The sequence below is a fragment of the Callithrix jacchus genome, chromosome X (assembly GCF_049354715.1).
Source record: "Callithrix jacchus isolate 240 chromosome X, calJac240_pri, whole genome shotgun sequence".
NCBI lineage: Eukaryota > Metazoa > Chordata > Mammalia > Primates > Cebidae > Callithrix > Callithrix jacchus.
The window spans coordinates 3,771,572-3,797,511 of NC_133524.1; the positions used below are offsets into that span (position 1 = coordinate 3,771,572).

The following is a 25,940-nucleotide window of genomic DNA, read 5'->3' on the forward strand; positions in this document are numbered from 1 at the left end:
ATGCAGTTTGCCCATGTAACAAATCTCCAAATGTACCCCTGAACCTAAAATAAAAGTTTTTAAAAGAAAATTCTTTATACCTCAAAAAAAAAAAAGGTGGCACTGAAAATAATTCACCGTGCGCGGTGACTCACACTACTCATTCCAGCACTTTGGGAAGCCAAGGTGGGTAGATCACTTAAGACCAGGAGCTCGAGACCAGCCTGGCCAACATGGTAAAATCCCATCTCTACTAAAAATACAAAATTAGCCAGGTGTGGTGATGCGTGCCTATAGTCCCAGCTACTCTAGCGGCTGAGGCAAGAGAATTGCTTGAACCCAGGAGGTGGAAGTTGCAGTGAGCTAAGAATGTGCCACTGCACTCCAGTCTGGGTGATGGTGGGAGACTCTCTCAAAAAAAAAAAAAAATGTGCAAGAGCAGAGTCTATACTTGTAACTGAGACTAGATGGTCTGCAAAGCTTACATATGTTCTCTGGCTCTTTACCACCCCCTGCAAAAAAACATATCTTGACCCCTGGAAACCAGTGGAAAGACGGAAATACACTTCCTGCCCTGTGTGCCATTTTCCTTTAAAAGTACCTGCTTTCTGCGCTAAAAGCAAAGTGGCAGCCTTCAGCAGGAAGCCTGTACTTCTTCCCCTAAGAAACCTTTGAAATAAACAATCACTCTCTTTTTACCAGACCTCACTCTTGCTAATTGCACTCTGCACATGGCAAGAGCTGAATCTGCATACAGAAGTATCTGCTAAACAAAGTCAAGGCAAGATAACAAGGACTGCAGCAGAAGTTGGACACTTATAGGCTTGGAAAGGAGCTGAGTATCAGTAACCCTAGAGCGGGGCCAGGTCTGGGCCATACTCCATTGGCGCTTTGCTGCTGGGTAGAATGTCACTTGAGGCTTTCAGCAATTCAGACCCGTAGCACACCTCCAAACCACATCCACCCTTCCTGCCAAGTGCTGCCCTGGTGTGGAGCCTGTCTAGACAGGCAGAAAGAAGCAACACCCTTGGAAGAGAAAAAAATCTATATGCTTTGTAAAAGACCCTTCCCTCCTACCACTCAAATCAGTGAAAGAAGAAACTCTTACTTTGTAAGTTGGATATAAAGAGAACAAAAAATGAGTTCCATAGATTCTGGTAATGTACTTGTTTATCCACTCTCAAGTTCTTTGCACAACATATCACGCATGTGCAAAGTCTATTTTATACCCAGCACAACTTGCCTGAGTCTGCGCTGTTTGCAGTGGTGCGGGCATACACTTTGGCTTCAGCTCAGCTTCCTGCATGCAGGAACCCACCCAAAATGCTGTTACTGTTATCTTTCCTTCCCTACCACACCTCCATACCCATACCTCTTTCCATGTGACAGACTTTTCCACATTAATATGTAAACCCGTGGGATAACAACAAACTAGTTGCCATCCACATTTCAAATTCTGTCATCCATCCATGAAATAAAAGTACCACAAGGTCAAGCATGGTGGTTCACACCTGTAATCCCAGTACTTTGGGAGGTTGAGGCAGGAGGATTGCTTGAGGCTAGGAGTTTCAGACCAGCTTGGGCAACATAGCAAGACCACTTCTTTACCAAAAAAAAGAAAAAAGTCAAGTGTGCTCAAGTACGCCTGTAGTCTCAGCTAGTGAGGAGGCTAAGATGGGAGGACCACTTGAGCCCAGGAGATCAAGGCTGCCGGGAGCATGACAGTGCCACTGCATCGCAGCCTGGGCAACAGAGCAAGACACTGTCTCAAAAAAAAAATACTGCAGGCTCTAGCAGATACAAGTCAGGAAAACAGGGAAGAAGACAAGGGGAGAAAACGAGCTCTATTCCCACGAAGAATGTGGAAGGGAGTGACTCTGTCTGCAGGTCTCTGAAGTTAGAGCTAAGTATGGAACAAGGATCACCTTGCGATCCTATTAAGTGCTTCTCACTCACTAGACTGAAGTCTACAAATGGAAAGTACAATGCACACTGTTTTAGAAACTTCCTCCCCCCACCTCGCCCAGCAGAATCAACTCCTAGTTGCGTTGATGCAGGACGCTTCTGTCATTCTGCAAGACGATCGAGTTACTGGCCTGCTAGTTTTGTATTTCCACTTTGCTAGCCCATCCAAAGTGGCCTGAAAGTAGCTCGATCTTAGCAGATACGAAGCCCAAGCAGAGGCAGCCACAGGTCATCCTATAGGCCTTAGCTGCAACTTCTCTGCTTACCTTTTGAAAGATGAGGCTCTTTTTGGCTCTGTGTTAGGGTAAGCACACACTCCTAAGGTTGTATAAGTTTCCGGGTTCTAACTTGCCTCTGGAAGACTTCTGCCCTGTTGGTCACTCCTTCCTGTAAAAAGCCCCAGTGCCTAGCTGGATGGACAAAGAGACACACACGCCGCTGCGGAGAGATGTAGAGTGCTGTGAACAGGAGACGGCACAGCCTGAGCCTTATGTCGAGACCACTGGTCCGGCAGGGAGTGATCCACTTCCTGTTCCTATCTCCTTGTGCTCACCTGGCTTTGGGGAAGAGGGAAGGTCACACCTGCTGCTCTGTTTTCTCATGTCTCTCATTTTGCTATGGCCGGAGGGAGGGGAGGGAAGAGGCCATGTTAACGAAGGAGAAACAGAGCTAAGAGTAGGATTCTCGGGCCAGGCGCGGTGGCTCAAGCCTGTAATCCCAGCACTTTGGGAGGCCGAGGCGGGTGGATCACGAGGTCAAGAGATCGAGACCATCCTGGTCAACATGGTGAAACCCCGTCTCTACTAAAAATACAAAAAAATTAGCTGGGCATGGTGGCGCGTGCCTGTAATCCCAACTACTCGGGAGGCTGAGGCGGGAGAATTGCCTGAACCCAGGAGGCAGAGGTTGCGGTGAGCCGAGATCGTGCCATTGCACTCCAGCCTGGGTAACAAGAGCGAAACGCCGTCTCAAAAAAAAAAAAAAAAAAAGAGTAGGATTCTCGGTAAAGTAGAGATATCCAATGACTCCTGTGTTCCTACTGCCCCGCCTTCCACCACACCTGCACTGGGCTGAACTGTGCACCCACCAAAGTCGTAAACCCGGTATTTGTGAATGGGACCTTATGTGCAAACAGGGTCTCTGTGCCTGCAATCAAGTTCAGATGAGATCATTCTGGCTCAGAACAGGGAATAATTGCTTAACAGGTGCACGGTCTCTTTGGGGATGATGAAGTGTTCTGAACTAGAGACAGGTGATGGCCGCAGACATGGGGAGTGCAGTAAATGCCACCGAACTGTGCACATTAGCATGGCTCCAACAGGCTGGCTACAGTGGCTCATCCTGTCATCTCAACGCTTTGGGAGGCCAAGGCAGGGGGATCACTCGAGCCTACGAGTTCCAGACCAGCCCGGGCAACATAGCAAGATCCTGTCTATACAAAAATATTTAAAAATTAGCCAGGCATGGTGGCTTACACCTCTAGTCCTGGGTACTCAGGAGGCTGAGGCAGAAGGATTGCTTCAGCCCAGGAGTGGAATGCTGCAGTGAGCTGTGATCACACCACTGCACTCTAGCCTGGCTGACAGCAAGGCTCTGTTCCAAAAAATAAAAAATGTAAATAGGTACATTTTAAATGTGGTTTACCACAATAAAAAGAGAAAAAGAGGTGGGCACGTGGCTCACGCCTGCAATCCCAGCACTTTGGGAGACTAAGGTGGGTGGATCACGAGGTCAGGAGTTCAAGACCAGCCTGGCCAAGATGGTGAAACCCTGTCTCTACTAAAAATATACAAATTAGCAGGGCACGGTGGTGGGCGCCTGTAATCCCAGCTACTTGGGAGGCTGAGGCAGGAGAATCACTTGAACCCAGGTGGTGGAGGTTGCAGTGAGCAGAGATTGTGCCACTGCTCTACAGCCTGGGCAACAGAGCGAGATTCTGTCTCAAAAAAAAAAAAAAGAGAGAGAGAAATGGATGACATCTCCAAGTTGGGTATGAGTCAAGTCCCTCTTTGGTCCTTCCTAGCAGGTGGTGTCTGCAGCATCACTTTCTGTCTCTCCTCATGGCTGTGTTTATGACGTGGTGAGCATGTCACTCACCTAACAGGGGCACGGTGGGGCTCAGGAGGAAGGACAGCTGATGAGAGCTTTTACACTTGAGTACAGAAACAAATGCAGTTTTTCCTTTTTATCAGAAAAGTATGAGACAGTGTTTCGTGGAGGTTTGGGAATGCAGGAATAGATGTTAGCTTCGTACTCAGGGTGAAAATCCTACATTGCCTTTTCTTGTAGGATCTTGGGCTACAATCAAGAAGCAGGGTGTGGAGTTTTTCATAAAAAGGGAAGTTTTTTGTCATTGTTTTTTATGGGGACATAATCACAGTTCCTAGAACTGTCAGATGGGAGCAAACAGTTGAGAATTTCAGGCCCATTAAGGGAGAAGGTGCCTGTCTGCGAGCATGGGACAGCTTCTGATGGCCAGCCCAGGCCCAGCAAGGGGTTTCCTCAGTGACAATGGCTCCTAGACACAACTGACCAACCTCAGCACAGGAATACCCACCTCCAGTATGAAATCCAGCAAAATTAAACAGGGCGCAAGGGGAAGCAATGACACCAACTACAAACAGTCTTTAAGACTCGACACCTCAGGTCCTCCTGGGCTTCCGTTAAATACTCAAAGGAAGAAGCTGAGGGAAAAGGTCTGAAGTAACTAGAAACATTTTTCTGGTATTACCAAATATACAGAAAACAATTATGTATTTATAAATATATACATTTAAATTTGAACTGACAATCTAAACAGTAAATGGGTAACACATACTAATACATAAATTTAAATTTAAAAATTATATATATAAAACTATGGATAATAATGTATAATTATAGCTACACATAACTTTCTAAATATATATTTATATCATAATTTATGAGCATATATAATTATTTGGTAGTTATGTTTATAATATATAAATTAAATATGTAATATTAAGTTTAAAATTATTTCAGATTATATATTTAATTGTATTAAACATATGACTTATTTTTAAATTATGTTTAAAAATTACGTTATATTTAATATATCATAATCCTAATGTTATATTAATATATTAATGATTATTAATATACACATATGTTATATTAGTAAATAACATATTACATTAATATCTTTATTAAATTTATATATGAATATATTAAAATATTTAATATATTAGAGATAAATTTAAATATATAAATTTAATATATTTATGTATAATTAAATATTACAGTTATATAGTTATTTATAATTATATACATAATTATGATTTTATATGTATAATTTGCTATTGTAGTAAAACACACAATCATAGAATTTTCCATTTTGAGCATTTTTAATTGTGTAGTTTGGTGGTGGTAAGCATCGACCTCAGTGTTCAACCCTCCCCTCCATCTACTGCTGGAACTTCATTAAGAGACACACAGCTTTATTCACAAACACACAGCAGGCTGGAATACTTAATTACAACCTGCTTAAGTATGTTTTTACCCCATGCTTATGAGAAAAATGAGAAACACACTTCTTTCTGGGACACGTTCAAAAACGTTACTCAAGGCCAGGCGCGGTGGGGCTCACACCTGTAATCTCAACACTTTGGAAGGTCGAGGCAGGCGGATCAGTTGAGGCCAGCTGCTTAAGACCAGCCTGGGCAACATGGGGAAACCAGGTCTCTACTAAAAATATAAAAAATAGCCAGGCATGGTGGTGCATGCCTGTAATCCTAGCTACTCGGGAGGCTGAAATTGGAGGATCACTTGATCCCAGGAGGCCGAGGTTGCAGTGAGCCAAGATCCCACCACTGTACTCCAAAAAAAAAAAGTTATTCAAGATGAAGCCTCCCTGTTTAGATCCATCTGTTCTGTAGTGGTCCACGGTACAGTGAATTTCTTTGAAGTTTTATTCAAAAAGCACAGGTATTGTTTGAATCTTGAACCAGAGGCAGGGCTATGTCTCTGCCACCATGAATACAACTTCCCTGGGGCCAGGCCAGAAGAGAGGCACATCGGGTCAAAAGGACAAAAAAGCCCCACAAAAAACACCCTGCACTACCCATACAGGGTGAGATGCAGTTCTCTGTAAAAGCAATATATGAAGATAGTAATGAGGCATTTTCTAGGATTTTCACAAGTTCATGAAATAAAATAATTGCTACATGGTATATACTAAACCATGTTCATCCATTTAATCTGATATAGGCATCATGAATTCACTGGACTCTAATATGGTTTGTCAAACTTATAAACAAGTAAATATATAAAATATTCTATCTCTGTTTTGTTTGAATTAAACTTGCAAATAAAATGAATTACAAAGAATGTACTAATATACCATGTGCTGCCAAGAGGGGGCAGCACGGATGCTAGAAACCACTATTTAAAAACTCCTGCGCCTTTCCTATTCCATGTAAAATGCACCTAATTTCCACGTGCCTTATTTTTGGAAATGTAATACAAGAAATTCTACAGGGGAAAATCAGATGGAATTTAAATGCATCATAAAATTTTCCTAGGAAAGCCCTTTTCTAAAAGCCACCAGAGAAGAGAGTCATTTAGTGTGAAACTGCCCCTACATCAAGTTTCTCAAAAACGCAGATGGTTCTACAATGTGAGGAGTATAATTAGTGTAATTATCACCTTACCCAACCCCACCACATCAAAGAATACGAAAACAGAAGATGCTTTTCTAGGCCTGCCTGATCCAGACAGAAGCCGCTAGCCATGTGCGATACTGGGCGTCTGAAAGTAGCCTGTTTACAGAGGAACTGATGTTACTATCTAATTCTACCTTAATTGGTGTGATCTAATTGAAAAACTGACAGTGGAGTTACCGAAAATCTTTCTGAGTATTTTTCAGCAGCTTGGGCGTGTGAATTTACTTCCTATGACTGTCGATTTTGTGAATGTCAATTAAAGATCCATTGGGAGCTAAGCTATGAGGACGCTGAGGCGTAAAAATGACAGAACGGGCTGCAAGGACTTAGGGGAAAGGGTGGGAGGGGGTGAGAGATACAAGACTACACACACTGGGGCCAGGAGTGGTGGCTCACGCCCGTCATCCCAGCACTTTGGGAGGCTGAGGCAGGTGGATTACCTGAGGTCAGGAGTTCGAGACCAGCCTGGCCAACAAGGTGAAACCCCGTCTCCACTAAAAATACAAAAATCAGCCAGGGACGGTGGCAGATGCCTGTAATCCCAGATACTGGGAGGCTGAGGCTGGAGAATCACTTGAACCCAGGAGATGGAGGTTGTAGTGAGCCAAGATCACACCACTGCATTCCAGCCTGGGTCACAAGAGCAAGACTTCATCTAAAAAAGCAAACAAACAAACAAAACAAAAGGATAACCGTTTTCTCCTCAATGGAGTATATGCATGTATGGAAACATATCTATATACAATTGTTCAAGGCTGAAATGTGTCCCCTTAAACCTTATAGGTATAATAGTATAATAATATATAGCATACCTATGATACTACATAATATATAGGATAATGTATTCTACATATATAATAGCATATCATATGTATATAAAATATACTATATCGTTATATAAAATAATAGAGCATTAGATATATTTCTATTTAATATACATATACAATGGAAATATATATATCATAATAGAAATATAGATACTAGAATAAAGTAAATGCGTGTGTATGAGCAGGTATGTGTGAAATATTCCGTTTGGTTTTTTTTCTTTGGAGACAGGATCTTGCTCTTTCACTCAGGCTGGAGTGCAGTGGTGTGATCACGGCTCACCGCAGCCTCAACTTCCTAGGCTCAAATGATCCTCCAACCTCAGCCTTACAAGTAGGTGGGACTACAGGGATGCACCACCATGCCAAACCTTTTTTTTTTTTTTTTCTGTAGAGGCGGGGTCTCACTATGTTGTCTAGACTGGCCTCAAACTCCTGGGCTCAAGTGATTCTCCCACCTCAGCCTCCCAAAGTGCTGAGCCACGGCACCTGGCCTTTCATTTTAAGAGATGCTGCATCCTAATCGGTGCAGATCTATTTCATACTCGGGGTAACTCAAAGTTGGATATGATTTATTTTCTCATCATTTCAGATCAGCAATGGAAGTGTGGAGTTCCGCTTTCCTCCACAGTGGGGGTAAGGGAGAGTGAGTTTGTATCCACCGGCGCTTTGCCAGCAATCACAGCCCACCTAAAGAGAGGTGTGGGTCACACCTGGCTCTCTCAGCGCTGCTGCTCTCTCAGTGTCCCCACACGTGAGATTTAAACTCTGGTTCCCGATCTTTCCCTGCCTGACGGGCCAACAGTACCATGACTTTCTCATTGCCAAGCAGCGTAGATCCCACCGGAGTCCGCATTCCTCCTACCTGTCTACCAGCTTCTTGGCGAACCCGAAGTCCGTGAGCTTGATATGGCCATCCCTATCCAGCAGGATATTCTCCGGCTTCAAATCCCTGTAGACGATCTCCTTGGAGTGCAGGTACTCGATGGCACAGATGATCTCTGCTGAATAGAAGAGCCCCGTGGTGCTGGGGAAGCGGCCCCGGTTGCGCAGGTAGCTGAAGAGCTCGCCGCCCGGCACGTACTCCATGAGCATGTAGAGGAAGCGCTCGTCATGCCACGTCCAGAACCTATATGGACAGTACACGCTCAGGGCCCTGTCAGAGCAGAGCAGGGCACACCCCGCTTGCTGAGCGTCAGCACACGCTCAGGGCCCCATCAGAGCAGGGCAGGCTGTACACTGTGGTATATGTTGGGATACAGGTACCGCTAGACGCCAAGATGTGTGTACAGACAGAGTAATAGATGGGGACACATGTCAGGACATGGAGCACACAGATATCTGCACACCAGTGAAGGCAGATGTTAACATACAGGTATAGGCAGGTGTCAGAATGCACACATATATTAGCATCTATCCGACTTTAGAATATGGACAGAGATCAATGGTACAAATTAAGTTTAGATAGATGATATCTATATGCATAGATATTACAGTATGGATGCAGATGAATGCCATGGTATGAGTGTAGATAGATGTTAATATACACGTAAAGATGGATGTTAGAACATGAATGTAGATAGATATTACCTAGAGGTATATAGAGATGTTAGGGTATGGATGTAGATAGTTGTAGATTGGTGTTGCTCTACGTGTGTAGACAGATATTAGAATATAGGTTAAGTAGATGCTAAGATATGTGATAGATGGTAAGCTGTGCATACAGACAGATGTGAGCTGTCACTCTATGCGTAATCCATCGGTAGACAGATGCTAAGACACATGTACATGTTAAGATAGGTGTATTATCAGGTATTAGGATAAGCATATACATGGATATTAAAATATGAATTACATAGATGTTACATAGATGTTGTCTTAGTCCATTCCGGCTGCTATCACAAAAATACTATATACTTGGGGGCCTGACAAACAAGAAACACGTATTCCTCTCACTTCTGTAGGCTGGAAGTCCAAGATCGAGGTGCCCGCTGATGAAGTGTGTGGGGAGGGTGCATTCCTGAGGGAAGGGAGTCCTTGCCGTGTCCTCCCATGGATCAGGGGAACAAGCTCCCTCGGCCCCTTCACCAAGGATACTAGTGCGGCTTGCCGCCTTCACCCTCACGATCTCATCGCTTCCCTCATGGCTCCACCTTTGAATTCCATAGCTTTGGGGGTTATTGTCTCAATATATGAATTTGGAAGGGACACATTCAGACAACAACAGATGTTACAGTATGTGTATCCTGGGAAATGGATAAAGGTCTCATTGTCTTGGAATGAATGAAGAGTAAATATCATGGTCTCGTAATAAACCAGCTAACAGGGTGCTCTGGGCAGAACTATGTCCTCCCATATTCATATGCATAAGTCCAAACCCTCAGGGTCTCAGAAGGTGACTGCATTTGGAGACGGGCATATAAAGAGGTGAGTAAGGTAAAATGTGGTCACTAGAATGGGCCCTAGTCCAACAGGACTGGACTCTTTCTGAGAGGAGGACACAGACACACATGGAGGGACAACCCCGTGAGGACACAGGAAGATAGCGTCTACAGGCCAAGCAGAGAGGCCTCAGGAGGCCCTGGCCCTGTCAATACGTTCTTCTCAAAATTGTAGCCTCAAGAATTGTAAAAAAAAATGTATCAATGTTGTTTAACCCACCCAGTCTATGCTGTTATGGCAGCCCTAACTAGCTAACCTACAACACACAGATCAGAGATCACACCCGATTCAGTAACCTGGACCTATCACTAAGCCTGGGAATTAACAAGAAACTAGCAAACTGCATCCCAAACCTGCTGGGAAAAGGCAGCCCTTTTAAAACGCCCCAAATGAGGTTATTCCTAAGCACTTGCTTGTGGGAGCTTGCCCGAGGTGCTTCTCCTTACAGAGGTGTTGATTAATAGAAGAAAACGCAGCAATGACACTGAGGAAGAGAGAGGGGCAGGGAGGAAAGAAGGAACACAAGACACTGGAGTGGGTCTGTGCATTCAACATCCCAGTACAAGTTATAAATACAGTTTGCAGAGATACGCACTGATGATGAAAGAATGTTTTCACCTAAAGATGTCAGGGGAAAGAGGCAAGATTTGGAACTAAGAGCCTTGGATTTTTGTTCATTTGGGGTGTGTGTTTGTTTGCTCGTTTTTGAGACAGAGTTTTGCTCCCGCTGAGGCTGGAATGCAATGGTGCGATCTCAGCTCACTGCAACCTCCACCTCACGGGTTCAAGCAATTCTTTTGCCTAAGCCTCCCGAGTAACTGGGACTACAGGCATGCGCCACCATGCCTGGCTAATTTTTGTATTTTTAGTAGAGACGGGGCTTTACCATGTTGGCCAGACTGGTTTCGAACTCCTGACCGCAGGTGATCCACCTATCTCGGCCTCCCAAAGTGCTAGGATTCAGACGTTAGCCACAGAGCCCAACCTGTTTGTTTTTGAAACAAGTTCTTATTCTGTCTGCCAGGCCGGAGTGCAGTGGTACCATCACGGCTCATGCAGCCTCAACTTCCTGGGCTCAAGCAATCCTCCCACCTCAGCCTCCCAAGACTATGGATGCATGCCACCACACCTGGCTAATTTTTTTTATTACTATTACTATTATTTGTAGAGATGGGGTCTCACTGTGTTGCCCAGTCTAGTCTTGAACTGCAGGGCTCAAGCAATTCTCCCACCTCAGCCTCCCAAGACTATGGATGCATGCCACCACACCTGGCTAATTTTTTTTATTACTATTACTATTATTTGTAGAGATGGGGTCTCACTGTGTTGCCCAGTCTAGTCTTGAACTGCAGGGCTCAAGCAATTCTCCCGCCTCGTGCTCCCAAAGTGCTGGGATTATAAACATGAGTCATCGTATCTGACCTGGGCTCTGTTTTTGGAGAGGACTTAGAAGACACCAGCAAGCCCGTGTTTCCATGAGTGCATAGCCTTCACCAGGAGAAGGCACCCAGCAGAATCAGGAGCATAAAGGTCCTTAACTGTGATCAGGATCTCATCTGATCATGACGCTATCACAGATGCTCCCTTGCAAGCTCGTTCCAATGAGCTGCACCATGCTGGTGCATAAAGGAAACAAGGCAATGCCCAGGAAACCTTCCCTGCAGACAGGGAGGGATACTCAAGGTCAACCAGATGGTGCTGTCTGCTAGCACGGGCCTTTCCACCAAAACAACACAGAATAAAGGCAAGGACGTGAGAGACAGCTTGCAATGACAGAGATTAATGCTAAGAAAAGTCATAGGCTGGGCACGGCAGCTCAATGCCTGTCAAGCCAGCGCTTTGAGAAGCCAAGGCAGGAGGATCACTTGAGGCCAGGTGTTTGAAAGCAGCATGAGTGACATAGCAAGATCCTGTCTCTACAATAAAAGAATCAGCCAGGCCTGGCGGCATCCCAGCAATTCAGGAGGCTGAGGTGGGAGGATTGCTTGGGCCCAGGAGTTGGAGGCTGCAGTGAGCTATGATCACACCACTGCACTCCAATCTGGGTGACAGAGCAAGACCCCATTTCTAAAAGAAAAAAAATGGACAGCATGCTACTATGAATTTTAAATAAACATTTATTTGACTAATCACAATGTTTATATGTATCAGCAAAATATGGAACTCTTATATAAAAGGCTCTTAACCTAATGCACTTTTAAATGTGCAGCTTCTGCAGTGCTGCTAGAGTTGGGGGAGTAGTGACCCACAAACACAGGCTGTAGGAGCCTTCCTCTCCACCCGTGCTGGGGTCCCGCCCCTCCGCGGCTGGGTGGCTGAAGGGAGCTCAGGAAGCTCAGGCTGACATTTCTTTTTCTCTTTTTCTCTCAGTTACTGAAGGCTGTGCACCTGTGTCCCACCTTGCCACTGACTTCTGACAGCTCAGCAGGCTCACAACGTGCGGTGCTAAGGCATAACGGACGCAGGGAGAGTACACAGCAGGGAGAGGGATTTTGTTGGAGTGGGTTTTTTTGTTTGTTTCTTTTTTGTTTTTGAGACAAGAGTCTTGTTCTGTCACCCAGGCTGGAATGCAATGGTGCAATCTTGGCTCACTGCAACCTCCCCCTCCCGGTTCAAGTGCCTGTCCTGCCTGCCTCAGCCTCCCAAGTAGCTGGGATTACAGGCGTGTGCCACCACAGGCGTTCTGGTTGTCTTCTATGTAGTGGTTGTTTCCTAGAGCAGCCTGTTGGCATTCTAAAGACCTGCCACATACGCACCTCCTTCCACCTCCCAGTTGCATCTATAGTTATTTTCTTGCAGCTAAATGCCCTACGTTTCTGCTTTGCACCATTCCTGGTGGGCAAGAGTATTCCTCTCAGCCATATTTCATGATACGTGCATGGTATCTCAAATGCATGACGGTCAAACTGTACTCTGTGGATGAGCTTAGAAGACAACCATGATTTCACTGTTCTGGTGGGGAAATATTTTCCAAGGTCCAAATACTATCCTACCAGTGAACTTTTACAGTAAACTTCTGTGTCAGCTGCTGACTTTCTAAACTTCTTCAGGGCACAAGGTGGAAGGGAAATTTAGCTACGACTGACCAGCCGAGGTGTGATATTGAAGATTCAGGGATTAACACTGAGCTCTTGAAAATACCATAAATGGTCAAAGCAATAGCAAGACCACTGTCTCCAACTGTGAACTGGGCTGAAGAGAAGATACACAGCTCTATCAGCTCTATTTCCCTATGGCTCAGATATGCAAGGAAAAGATGCATGCCTACACACACACACACACACACACACACACACACACACACAAATATGCGAGGAAAAGATGCATGCCTACACACACACAAACACACACACACACAAATATGCGAGGAAAAGATGCATGCCTACACACACACACACACACTCACACTCAAATATGCGAGGAAAAGATGCATGCCTACACACACACACACACTCAAATATGCGAGGAAAAGATGCATGCCTACACATACTCTCAAATATGCGAGGAAAAGATGCATGCCTACACACACACACACACTCACACTCAAATATGCGAGGAAAAGATGCATGCCTACACACACACACACACTCAAATATGCGAGGAAAAGATGCATGCCTACACACACATACTCTCAAATATGCGAGGAAAAGATGCATGCCTACACACACACACACACTCACACTCAAATATGCGAGGAAAAGATGCATGCCTACACACACACACACACTCAAATATGCGAGGAAAAGATGCATGCCTACACACACATACTCTCAAATATGCGAGGAAAAGATGCATGCCTACACACACACACACACTCAAATATGCGAGGAAAAGATGCATGCCTACACACACACACACACTCAAATATGCGAGGAAAAGATGCATGCCTACACACACACACACACTCAAATATGCGAGGAAAAGATGCATGCCTACACACACATACTCTCAAATATGCGAGGAAAAGATGCATGCCTACACACACACACACACTCACACTCAAATATGCGAGGAAAAGATGCATGCCTACACACACATACTCTCAAATATGCGAGGAAAAGATGCATGCCAACACACACACACACTCAAATATGCGAGGAAAAGATGCATGCCTACACACACATACTCTCAAATATGCGAGGAAAAGATGCATGCCTACACACACACACACACTCAAATATGCGAGGAAAAGATGCATGCCTACACACACATACTCTCAAATATGCGAGGAAAAGATGCATGCCTACACACACATACTCTCAAATATGCGAGGAAAAGATGCATGCCTACACACACACACTCTCAAATATGCGAGGAAAAGATGCATGCCTACACACACATACTCTCAAATATGCGAGGAAAAGATGCATGCCTACACACACACACACTCAAATATGCGAGGAAAAGATGCATGCCTACACACACACACTCTCAAATATGCAAGGAAAAGATGCATGCCTACACACACACACACTCAAATATGCGAGGAAAAGATGCATGCCTACACACACATACTCTCAAATATGCGAGGAAAAGATGCATGCCTACACACACACAAACACACACACACACAAATATGCGAGGAAAAGATGCATGCCTACACACACACACACACACAAATATACGAGGAAAAGATGCATGCCTACACACACACACACACACACACAAATATGCGAGGAAAAGATGCATGCCTACACACACACACACTCACACTCAAATATGCGAGGAAAAGATGCATGCCTACACACACACACACACTCAAATATGCGAGGAAAAGATGCATGCCTACACACACATACTCTCAAATATGCGAGGAAAAGATGCATGCCTACACACACATACTCTCAAATATGCGAGGAAAAGATGCATGCCTACACACACACACACACTCAAATATGCGAGGAAAAGATGCATGCCTACACACACATACTCTCAAATATGCGAGGAAAAGATGCATGCCTACACACACACACACACTCACACTCAAATATGCGAGGAAAAGATGCATGCCTACACACACATACTCTCAAATATGCGAGGAAAAGATGCATGCCTACACACACACACACTCAAATATGCGAGGAAAAGATGCATGCCTACACACACATACTCTCAAATATGCGAGGAAAAGATGCATGCCTACACACACACAAACACACACACACACAAATATGCGAGGAAAAGATGCATGCCTACACACACACACACACACAAATATACGAGGAAAAGATGCATGCCTACACACACACACACACACACACACAAATATGCGAGGAAAAGATGCATGCCTACACACACACACACTCACACTCAAATATGCGAGGAAAAGATGCATGCCTACACACACACACACACTCAAATATGCGAGGAAAAGATGCATGCCTACACACACATACTCTCAAATATGCGAGGAAAAGATGCATGCCTACACACACATACTCTCAAATATGCGAGGAAAAGATGCATGCCTACACACACACACACACTCAAATATGCGAGGAAAAGATGCATGCCTACACACACATACTCTCAAATATGCGAGGAAAAGATGCATGCCTACACACACACACACACTCACACTCAAATATGCGAGGAAAAGATGCATGCCTACACACACATACTCTCAAATATGCGAGGAAAAGATGCATGCCAACACACACACACACTCAAATATGCGAGGAAAAGATGCATGCCTACACACACATACTCTCAAATATGCGAGGAAAAGATGCATGCCTACACACACACACACTCAAATATGCGAGGAAAAGATGCATGCCTACACACACATACTCTCAAATATGCGAGGAAAAGATGCATGCCTACACACACACACACTCACACTCAAATATGCGAGGAAAAGATGCATGCCTACACACACATACTCTCAAATATGCGAGGAAAAGATGCATGCCAACACACACACACACTCAAATATGCGAGGAAAAGATGCATGCCTACACACACATACTCTCAAATATGCGAGGAAAAGATGCATGCCTACACACACACACACACTCAAATATGCGAGGAAAAGATGCATGCCTACACACACATACTCTCAAATATGCGAGGAAAAGATGCATGCCTACACACACATACTCTCAAATATGCGAGGAAAAGATGCATGCCTACACACACACACTCTCAAATATGCGAGGAAAAGATGCATGCCTACACACACATACTCTCAAATATGCGAGGAAAAGATGCATGCCTACACACACACACACTCAAATATGCGAGGAAAAGATGCATGCCTACACACACACACTCTCAAATATGCGAGGAAAAGATGCATGCCTACACACACACACACTCAAATATGCGAGGAAAAGATGCATGCCTACACACACACACACTCAAATATGCGAGGAAAAGATGCATGCCTACACACACACACTCTCAAATATGCGAGGAAAAGATGCATGCCTACACACACACACTCTCAAATATGCGAGGAAAAGATGCATGCCTACACACACACACTCTCAAATATGCGAGGAAAAGATGCATGCCTACACACACACACACTCAAATATGCGAGGAAAAGATGCATGCCTACACACACACACACTCAAATATGCGAGGAAAAGATGCATGCCTACACACACATACTCTCAAATATGCGAGGAAAAGATGCATGCCTACACACACACAAACACACACACACACAAATATGCGAGGAAAAGATGCATGCCTACACACACACACACTCTCAAATATGCGAGGAAAAGATGCATGCCTACACACACACACACACACTCAAATACGTAAGGAAAAGATGCATGCCCCTACACACACACACACACACTCAAATACGTAAGGAAAAGATGCATGGCTACACACACACACACACACACACACACTCAAATATGCGAGGAAAAGATGCATGCCATGCACACACTCTCTCTCTCTCTCTCTCTCTCTCTCTCTCTCTCTCTCTCTCTCTCTCTTCGTCCTCCCCACATCAAATAGTTTGCAACACATTCTTTGGATATATCCTGTATCTTCCCCCATCTACCCCACTCTAGGATAATAATCTGCACAGATCTTTGTGGGTAACACCCCCATATAGGCACCAAGGAATGAGAGCTAAGCAGAACCGTGGCACAGTTAGGGCTTGAGGAATATCTCACTTTATAGTGTTACTACTCGGCTATGTCCTTTTATATAATCCTTTATATAATCATATAATAGTTTATAGAAATAGGGCTTGATGAATCCCTTTATATAATCCTCTATATATAGCCATATAATAGTTGGTAGTATGAATATTTCCCTACGTATATACCTATAATTATATCTTAGTTCATAATCGGAGGAATGCCTAGAGCGGACACAGTACAGAGCATGAATTAAGGCATAAGCAGCTTATAATCGGAGGAATGTCTGGAGCAGACACAGTGCAGAGCATGATTTAAGGGAAAACAGTTACACCAGGACAAGAACCCATGGCCCAGGAGGAGCCTTTCAGTATCGTAAAGATACCCGCTGTCTGGCAGGCTTGGGATGAGAGCCACTCCTCCTGATAAAGGAGTTGTAGGACCCTGCTCCAGTTCTTGTGGAAGGCTGCCCTCAGACCGGCAATCCACCTTGTGACTGTGAACTTTACCAGCTCTTGCTACTGCACTGCTCGAAAAGCATCTTCCCATAGAACCCAATGGAAGCTGCCAGAAGGTGGCGGTAATCTTGAAAGCTCTGTCACTGCTATGTGACTTAAAGCGTCCTCCTATAAATCTTCTTAGAAGTAGTTTGCCCATAGATAGAAGTATTGTACACTGTGCACGGCCCACCTTCAAACCTCGGTATCCTAATGGGGGTGGACCCCTTACTGCACACGGCCCTTGCCTTCACGGGAACGGGCCCCTTGCTGTGCACCGTCCACCTCCTGGCCTAGGTGACCTAATGGGGGTGGACCCCATGTTTTATTGCTCAAGACCCTATCACTATCCTTAAAGATGACTTCACTCACTGCTCTACCCCCTAATCTATACACAATAAATACTCACGCTTCTGGACATTCCGGGCCTCGCCTGACTCCGCTCATAGGTGGCGTGGCCCCCCGAGCCCAGCTGCATTTTCTTGTACTTCTGTGTCCTGTCTCTTTATTTCTCGGACCCTGCGCCTCAGCACAGCATAAGGCTCACCCCACGATCCTGTGGGGCCCTCAGCCCTACAGATCTTCTTAAGAACAATGCCTCACCTTGCCACAATGCAGCAGCAGCTCACCCTTCAGGGACATCAGAGATAATTAACCGAGGTGGGAGATTAGAAGGATTTGGAGAGGTTAGAAGCAAGGAATGAAAGAACTTGCAGGACTAAGCAAGTATCTGGAATATGCAAGCCCCTGACGGTAAAAAAAGTCTCAAGTTCGGTCACCTGGCTTGCAGGGGAAGCTGCAATCTCAACTTCAACTAGGATGATCGCAGCAGAAGAGAATTAGGGCTTTGTATCAAATGAGAAGAGGAGGGAGGGGAGGGGAGAGGAGGAGGGAAGGGAGTGGAGGAAAAGTTACTGAGAGAGTGCGAAAGCTACTGCGATGTGTAAGGTTGTATGAAAATACATTTGTTCCACAAGTGCCTCAGTAAAATCAACATCCACAAACCGCAAGGCTTAACAAAGTCACCTAACCAGTATATACGAAGTGGACACATCATTTTCGCCTATATGCCAATGTGGGATCGCCCATCAGCACCTATATGAAATAACAGTTTACAAAGAGAGGTAAGCAAGTAAAAACCTATTCCTATAAGAAAAACAAAAATCTAGAAAATTGGGATTCCCTTGTCCTTCCCCAAATCAGTGAGATTAAGTAAATATTATAAGAAATAAAAGTTCTCTGACACATCCTTCCTTCAAATCTTTATCAGTAAGTAAGACTTTGCGAGGCTGAGGCAGGAGGATTGCTTAAGACCAGGAGTTTGAGCCCAGCCTGGGCAACATAGGGAGACCCTGTCTCTGCAAAAAACAAAAAGATTAGCCAGGCGTGATTGTGCAGGCCTGTAGTCCCAAGTACTTGAGAGGATGAGGCAGGAGGATAGCCTGAGCCCAGGAGTTCAAGGTTGCAGTGAGCTATGACTGAACCTCTGTACTCCAGCCTGGATGACAGAGCGAGACCCTATCAGGGAAAAAAAAAAAAAAAGACTTTGCTTACATGGACAGAATTTGTACAGAACTGGGTATCACCAGCGATAAGTAACAAAATGTTTGAAGAGATAGTGACTTTACTATCTCCAAAAAACATTCACAAAACTGAAGTCATCATGCACAGGGATTGTGGGATGGATGATAGGATGGAGTTTGGTGACCACAGATGATTTCAAATCTGAGTTTAGACAATGAGAAGCCGATGCATCGGTTCAATGAATCCAGTTAACTGCAGGACTCTGCCCCAGCGGCAAGTCTATAAAAGTTGAAAAGCAATAAAAGACAAGAGGGTTTCTCACTGTGGCTATGAGAAGCATGGTCAAGATCTAGCCCTCACCATGCATACTAGCCTCAGGAATCGATGAATTCATCAACACATTAACCTGTAACTCACAAGCCACGTTCTTTATTGGTTTCCACGTGTTCTGGACAATGGCCCCTAATGTGCCAAACAATGTCCTGGGTAGATGATACCAGGAAGGGCAGATCTTACAACTGCCATGAGCTCTGCGGGCTTGATGGGGAACAGACATTACCCAGTCACTTGGAAGGATGGCTGGAGGGGTCGTGCAAGAGCAGGTAGAAGGTGGGGACAGGGAGGCAGGGGGCATCTCTGTCCCCACAGCTGAAGGCCAAAGGAAGACTGGGGAGGGACATAAAAGAAGGCTGGAGGCCAGGTGCCGTGGCTCACATCTGTAATTCTGGCACTTAGGACGGCAGATCATTTAAGCCCAGGAGCTCAAGACCAGTCCAGGCAACAAAGCAAGACCATGTCTCTACAAAAAAATAAAGATGAGGTGGGCATGCTGGTACACCTGTACTGGCTACTTGAGAGACTGAGTAGGAAAATCCCTTGTGCCCAGGGGTTCAAGATCAGCCTGGGCAACACAGCAGGACCCTAAAGTTTAAAAATGAGCCAGGCTTGGTGTCGTGGGCTTGCAGTCCAGCTACACGGGAGGCTGAGGTGGGAGGATCACATGAGCCCAGGAGAATGAGGCTGCAGTGAGCTATGACAGCATCACTGCACTCCAGCCTGGGCGACAGAGAAAGGCCCTGCCTAAAAACAATTAGAGAAGGGGTCTCCCTATGATGCTCCGGTTGGTCTCAAATTCCTGGCATCAAGCAGTCCTCCCACCTCAGCCTCCGAAACTGCTGAGATTATAGGCATGAGCCACTGTGCCCAGCCTGTTTTCACGTCAGAAAGGTTTGGGCTGATACGGGAGTAGGGGCGAGTTCTGCAGAGATAGGAGACTCGTGGAGAGAAGTGGCGGGAATCTAGACGAGCTCTGGTGGCTGCTGGGAAGACAGTATTGGCCAGGATGGGCTCTGGAGATGTGTTTTACAATTGTAAAGGGGCAAGGCAGAGGGGTAACCCTAACCACTCAGGAGGCCGAGGCAGGAGAATCGCTTCAACTCAGGAGTTTGAGACCAGCCTGAGCAACACAGTGAGATTCTGTCCCTACAAAAACAATTTTGAATTAGCTGAGTGCACACTTGTGTCTCAGCTACTTGGGAGGCTGAGGTGGGAGGATGCCTTAAGCCCAGGAGGTCAAGGACACAGTGAGCCTTGATTCCACTCCAGCCTGGGTGATGGAGCAAGACCACATCTCTTTCAAAAGAGAGAAGACAATTAAAAGGGCAGGACTGAGGATGAGAGTGAATACAGAGTTAAAGAAAAGGAAATAGAAAATGGTTCCTGGGTGAACCCCAAGAGCTGAAGGGCCGCTTATGAAATGGGGAAGTTCAAATGAGGAACTGGCTACGGCTGGGGCCAAGGAGGAAGGGCAGGCACTCATTTTTGGTGGGAGGCATCGGGGCAGAAGGCTCAGACAGTGGTGAAGTGTGTGCACACGTCTAGCGCGGCAGGCTGCAGTCGGGGCTAGAAGCAGCGCTTGGGAATCTTAAGACCAGACGGACAGCGAATGCAAATTCAGAGGAAGAGGAATGAGGGGGCAGAGGGGCTCCTGTTTCCCACTGTGGGGTCCAAGGAAATGTCACCTGGAAGCACATGCCCACAGGCACACAGCCTTGCTGCTAGGGTCACACCCACTCTCCCGTCCTCTGCAACTCCGCCTTGCAAAGCTGAGCTCCTCTCAAGGAGAAAGTGAGGTCACCTCCTCCCCTGCTGCATGCATTGGAAGGCCTCCTATGCACCGTCAGCGTGTCCGCGTCCTCTTTCTTCCACCTTCCACATCAACATCTGTTGTTTTCTTACTTTTCCCCTGAGATAGGGTCTCACTCTGCTGCGCCAGCTGGAGTGCAGTGGTGCAATCATAGCTCACCGCAGCCTCTAACTCCTGAGCTCAAGCCATCCTCCCACCTCAGCCTCTTGAATAGCTGTGACTATAGGTATGTGACCCCATGCCTGGCTATTTCTTTGAGTTTTTTGTAGAGACAGGGTCTCACTACATTGCACAGGCTGGTCTAAAACTCCTGGGCTCAAGCAATCCTCCTGCCTGGGTGTCTCAAAGTACAGGGATTATAGGCGTGGGCCATCATGCCTGGCTTTGACTTTGTAATAATGGCCATTCCAACAGATGACTGGATAAAGAACATTTAGCACATAAAAGCTACAGAAAATGCAGTATTATCAACACTGCCATAGCAAATACAATCATGTCTTTTGCAACAATAGGGATAGGACTGGAAACCACTCCCCTAAGTAAAATAACCAAGACACGGAAAAGCCAAACACAGCATAGTGTCACTCAAAAACGGGAGCTCAACACTGGGTCCACATGGACATAAAACTGGAAATCACAGACACTGGGGGCTCCCAAAGGGCAGGCTGGGAAGGACTTGAGGGCCGAAAAATTACCTACTGGGTGCAACATTCACTATTCGGGTAAACCAGAAGCCCAAAGCTCACCATGACCCGATACGTCCATGTACCAAACCTGCACACGTGTCCTGAGGGCATAAAAATCAACAATACAACTTTTCCTCCTCAAAATACCCCAGAGGGATCTCCAAGAAAACAAGAGACAAAAAGGGTGTATATTCTAGTGGCACGATGCCAAAACGGCATGGGGCACGTGTGCATGTGTGTGCATGTATGCATATATGTGCGTGTGTGTGTTCATGTGTTTGTGCATGTCTATGTGTGTGCATGTGTGTGTGCATGCACGTGTGCGTGCTTGTGTGTGCGTGTGCGTGTGTGTGTGTGTGAAAGGGCTTTTTTAACACAAAGAAAAGTACAGAAGGATCCACGCCAGGCTGTGAAATAGTTACCTGGCAATGAGGGAGTGGAAGAAAGGGAAACTTGAGGCAAGCCTCAAAAAAAACATACGTAACTAAGAACACTGCATGGCACCCTGCACCCATGGGAAAGGCATCTAATTATAATACTAAAACTGTATTCAAGGGGCTAGGCACAGTGGCTCACGCCTGCAATCCCAGCACTTTGGGAGGCCCAGGTGGGCAGATCACCTGAGGTCAGGAATTCCAGATCATCCTGGTCAACAAGGTGAAAACCCATATTTACTAAAAATACAAAATTAGCTGGGCATAACGGGGCATGCCTGTAATCCCAGCTACTCAGGAGGCTGAGGTGGCAGAATCACTTGAACCCGGGAGGCGGAGGTTACAGTGACCCAAGATCACACCACTGCACTCCAGCCTAGGTGACAGAGCAAGACTCCATCTCAAAAAAAAAAAAAATTAAATTAAAACAATGTATTCAAACAGCTGAAAGCAGGCACTGGCACAGATGCTTCCAAACTGTGTTCACAGCAGCGTTATTCACTACAGCCAAGAGGTGGAAGGCACCCCAGTGTCCACGGATGAAGGAATGGACAAACACACACGCTGTGTCCCCTCTACGATGGAGTATGACTCAGGCTTAGAGAGGAAGAAAATCCCTTTCTACAGCATGGCGGGATCTGAAGGACATTTCAGTAAGTGGAATAGCCAGTCACAAAAGGACAAATGCTATAGGACTCTACCTATGTAAGATTCCTAGAATCACCAAATTCATAGACGCACAGAGTACAAGGGAGGTTGCCATGCAGGGCTGGAGGGAGGGGCATAGGGCCATGCTGTTTCATGAGGACAGTTTCAGTTGGGGGAAGATGAAAAGGAATTCTGGAGAAGGATGGGGGTGACAGTCGCATAGAAACATGAATGTGTTCCGGGCCACTGAACCGTGCATATGTTTTTTTTTTGAAACAGTCTTACTCTGTTGCATTGCCCAGGACAGACTGCAGTGGTGAAATCTCAGCTCACTGCAACCTCCTCTTCCCGGGTTCAAGTGATCCTCCTGCTTCAGCCTCCTGAGTAGTGAACTGTATATTTTAAAAATGGTTAAAATGAGGCCGGACACAGAGGCTCACTGTAATCTCAGCACCTTGAGAGGCCAAGGCGGGAGGATTGCCTGAGGTCAGGAGTTTGAGAACAGCCTGAGCAACAAAGCAAGATCACATCTTTGCCAAAAATTTAAAAATTAACCGGGCATGGTAGCATGTACCTGCAGTCCCAGCTCTACCTGGGAGGCTGAGGCGAGAGGACTGCTTGAGCCTGGTAGTTGGAGAGCAGCCTGTGCAACACAGCAAGACCCTGTCTCTACCAAAAATTTAAAAATTAGCCAGGCATGGTAGTGCATACCTGTAGTCCCAGCTACTTGGGAGGCCGAGGCAGGAGGATCACCTGAGCCCAGGAGGTTGAGGCTACAGTGAGCCATGACTGCACCAGTGCACTACAGCGTGGGCCACAGGGCAAGACCTCATTTCTTTTAAAAAAAAAAAAGGTGGGGGGGAGCGAAAATAGGAAAATCTTATGTGATATATGTTAACAAAATAAAAGAAAATCTTAAAGAATGTATGCCAGCACCGAGAGCAATCTATGAATCCATGAACAGGAGGTAAAGTCAACATGAAGAAAGAGTAGGCGGCATCAACAATGACTGGGGCAAGGGACGTTTCCATATCCCCTCCCCCACCAGTGACCTCAGCTGAGCTGCTCCGTCCTCTTAGCCGAAAGCAGCACTTTCCATCTGGAAGCTGATCTGCTGTCTTTTATTTGCAGAGTCTGTGAGGATGGCTTCTCCTCTAAGGAGTTTTTTTTTTTTCTCGCTTTTGTTTTTGTTTTTATAAACAGACAAATCAGCCTCACTAATTTGGAGCCGCCTGACTTAGAAGTTAGTCCTCCTCCCTCCAGAGGCTGCCATAAAGCTGGGATCTCGTCACGAGAAGACAATGAGCCATCGGCATCCCATCTCCTCCAGCATCGGACTACGCCACGTGAGGCTCCGGAATGGTCCTTCTACTTTCCGACCTGGCCCCGCCGCAACCGGGCCTTAAGCCAAGGTGACCCAGCAGCCACCCTGCGGCTTCGTCCCTCCAAGGACCCTGCCTCGGATCTCTTCTGAGACCATTGCCTGCAGATGCTTTGCCCTCAAAGTTTCCCAAATTGGAGTGCGCTCCCTCTGCTTGGATCTCCTCACTGTCCGGTAGCGCAAACGCAAGGCTCAGCCAAACCCGCCTCTTGCCCAGTCCCCCTGGAGGCCTCCTACACACCCGAGCTCACTGCATTTGCATTCCTGTGTCCACCCCCTAGTGGAACCCAGATTTGAGTTCTTCCCCATGCCTTCTGTGTCATTCCCTGTCTAAAATGATTTTCCACCACCCACCACTTACAGCCAATAAACCCTACTCCTGCCAAATTCTCCTTTGGTGTCTATTTCACCTTCACCCCCCACCTCCTGCCCTAGAGAGCTGGTAACTCCCTTTTCCACGTATCATTGGGACTCTTCTCACCCAATGCAGGTCTCCTTAGGCCCAGGCACCCAAACACTTGGCATCTAACAGAAAACTCTATTGAGAAGACACTACAATTGCATTCGACTGCAAAAAGCTAGATCTCCCTTTTCATACATAGGAAAGGGAATGAAGGTAAAAAATAATAAAAAGAAAAATATAGATAATAAAATATAAGCCTCCCTTTTGGAAGTATCTGCTTTGCTCCAAACACTAAAAATGCAGTTTCTCATTATCAGAGGAAGAGAAGGTCTGGGAGGCACCTGCCTTCACTCTGTGGCCTCTGTTCTTTGCAGGCAGTGGGTTGGGGAGGAGCGCTACTTCTAGATTTTTGCTTTTAAAATTCAAACAGAGAGCAAAAAATAAAAATAAAAGGAGAGAACACAGTGTTCTTTCTCCCTGAACTCTCAGGAAAACAAAGGAATGGTTTTACTCCTACCCTAACAAGTACCGGTGAAGATGGCGACCACGCTCAAGTCTGCAGACTTTCCAAAACGACGTTTCCAAGAGATGCATCCACTCTCCCTGAAGAAGAGGGTCCAGCATGAATTCCTCTCCATGGTGAAGCAAGCGGCCATCCAGGAACTACAGGAGGGGAGAGACTGCTTGCCTTCCAAGTCCTGCAGAGTAACTGGCTATGCCTGTGATCACAGACCAAACCCACCAGCCTGGCTCGGCTACTGTGCCATAAATCATATGGCACTAGGACCACTGTTTGGCTCATAAGCCCATCAATCATGAGAGAAGAGTGGGGCTGCAGGCTCAGGGGCTCAGGCAGAAAAGGGAAAAAGGGACCCGCACACACAGGAAGTTCATCCTATCTGTGCATCCGCTACAGTGGGTGTCAAGATGCCTGGGGGTAGGCTGACTCTGCTCCCCGCAGTAGACACTGGACAGTGTCTGGAGCCATCTTTGGCTGTCACACTGGGGTGGGATGCTAGAGGCATCTGGAGGGGAAGCCCAGAGACACTGCTCAGCACCCTGCAGTGCAAGGACAGCCCCACCAGAGAATCCTCCAGCCCAAATATCAGCACTGCTGAGGCTGAGAAACTCTACTAATATGTTCCATCATCCATCTGTCAGTCAGTTACCTATCTATGTCAATATCTATCAACCATCTATTGTCTATAGCTATCATCTATCAA

At 45.9% G+C, this 25,940-nt stretch overlaps 1 protein-coding gene across 2 annotated transcripts in view; it reads right to left on the reverse strand.

Moving 5' to 3' along the window:
* Positions 1–25,940, reverse strand: part of PRKX (protein kinase cAMP-dependent X-linked catalytic subunit) — a 104,837-nt gene that overhangs the window by 34,817 nt on the left and 44,080 nt on the right. For both annotated transcript variants that reach the window (XM_035289368.3, XM_008988903.4), the window contains exon 3: positions 8,316–8,579. In XM_035289368.3, the coding sequence (XP_035145259.1) occupies positions 8,316–8,579 (264 nt within the window). The remainder of the gene's footprint in view (positions 1–8,315; positions 8,580–25,940) is intronic.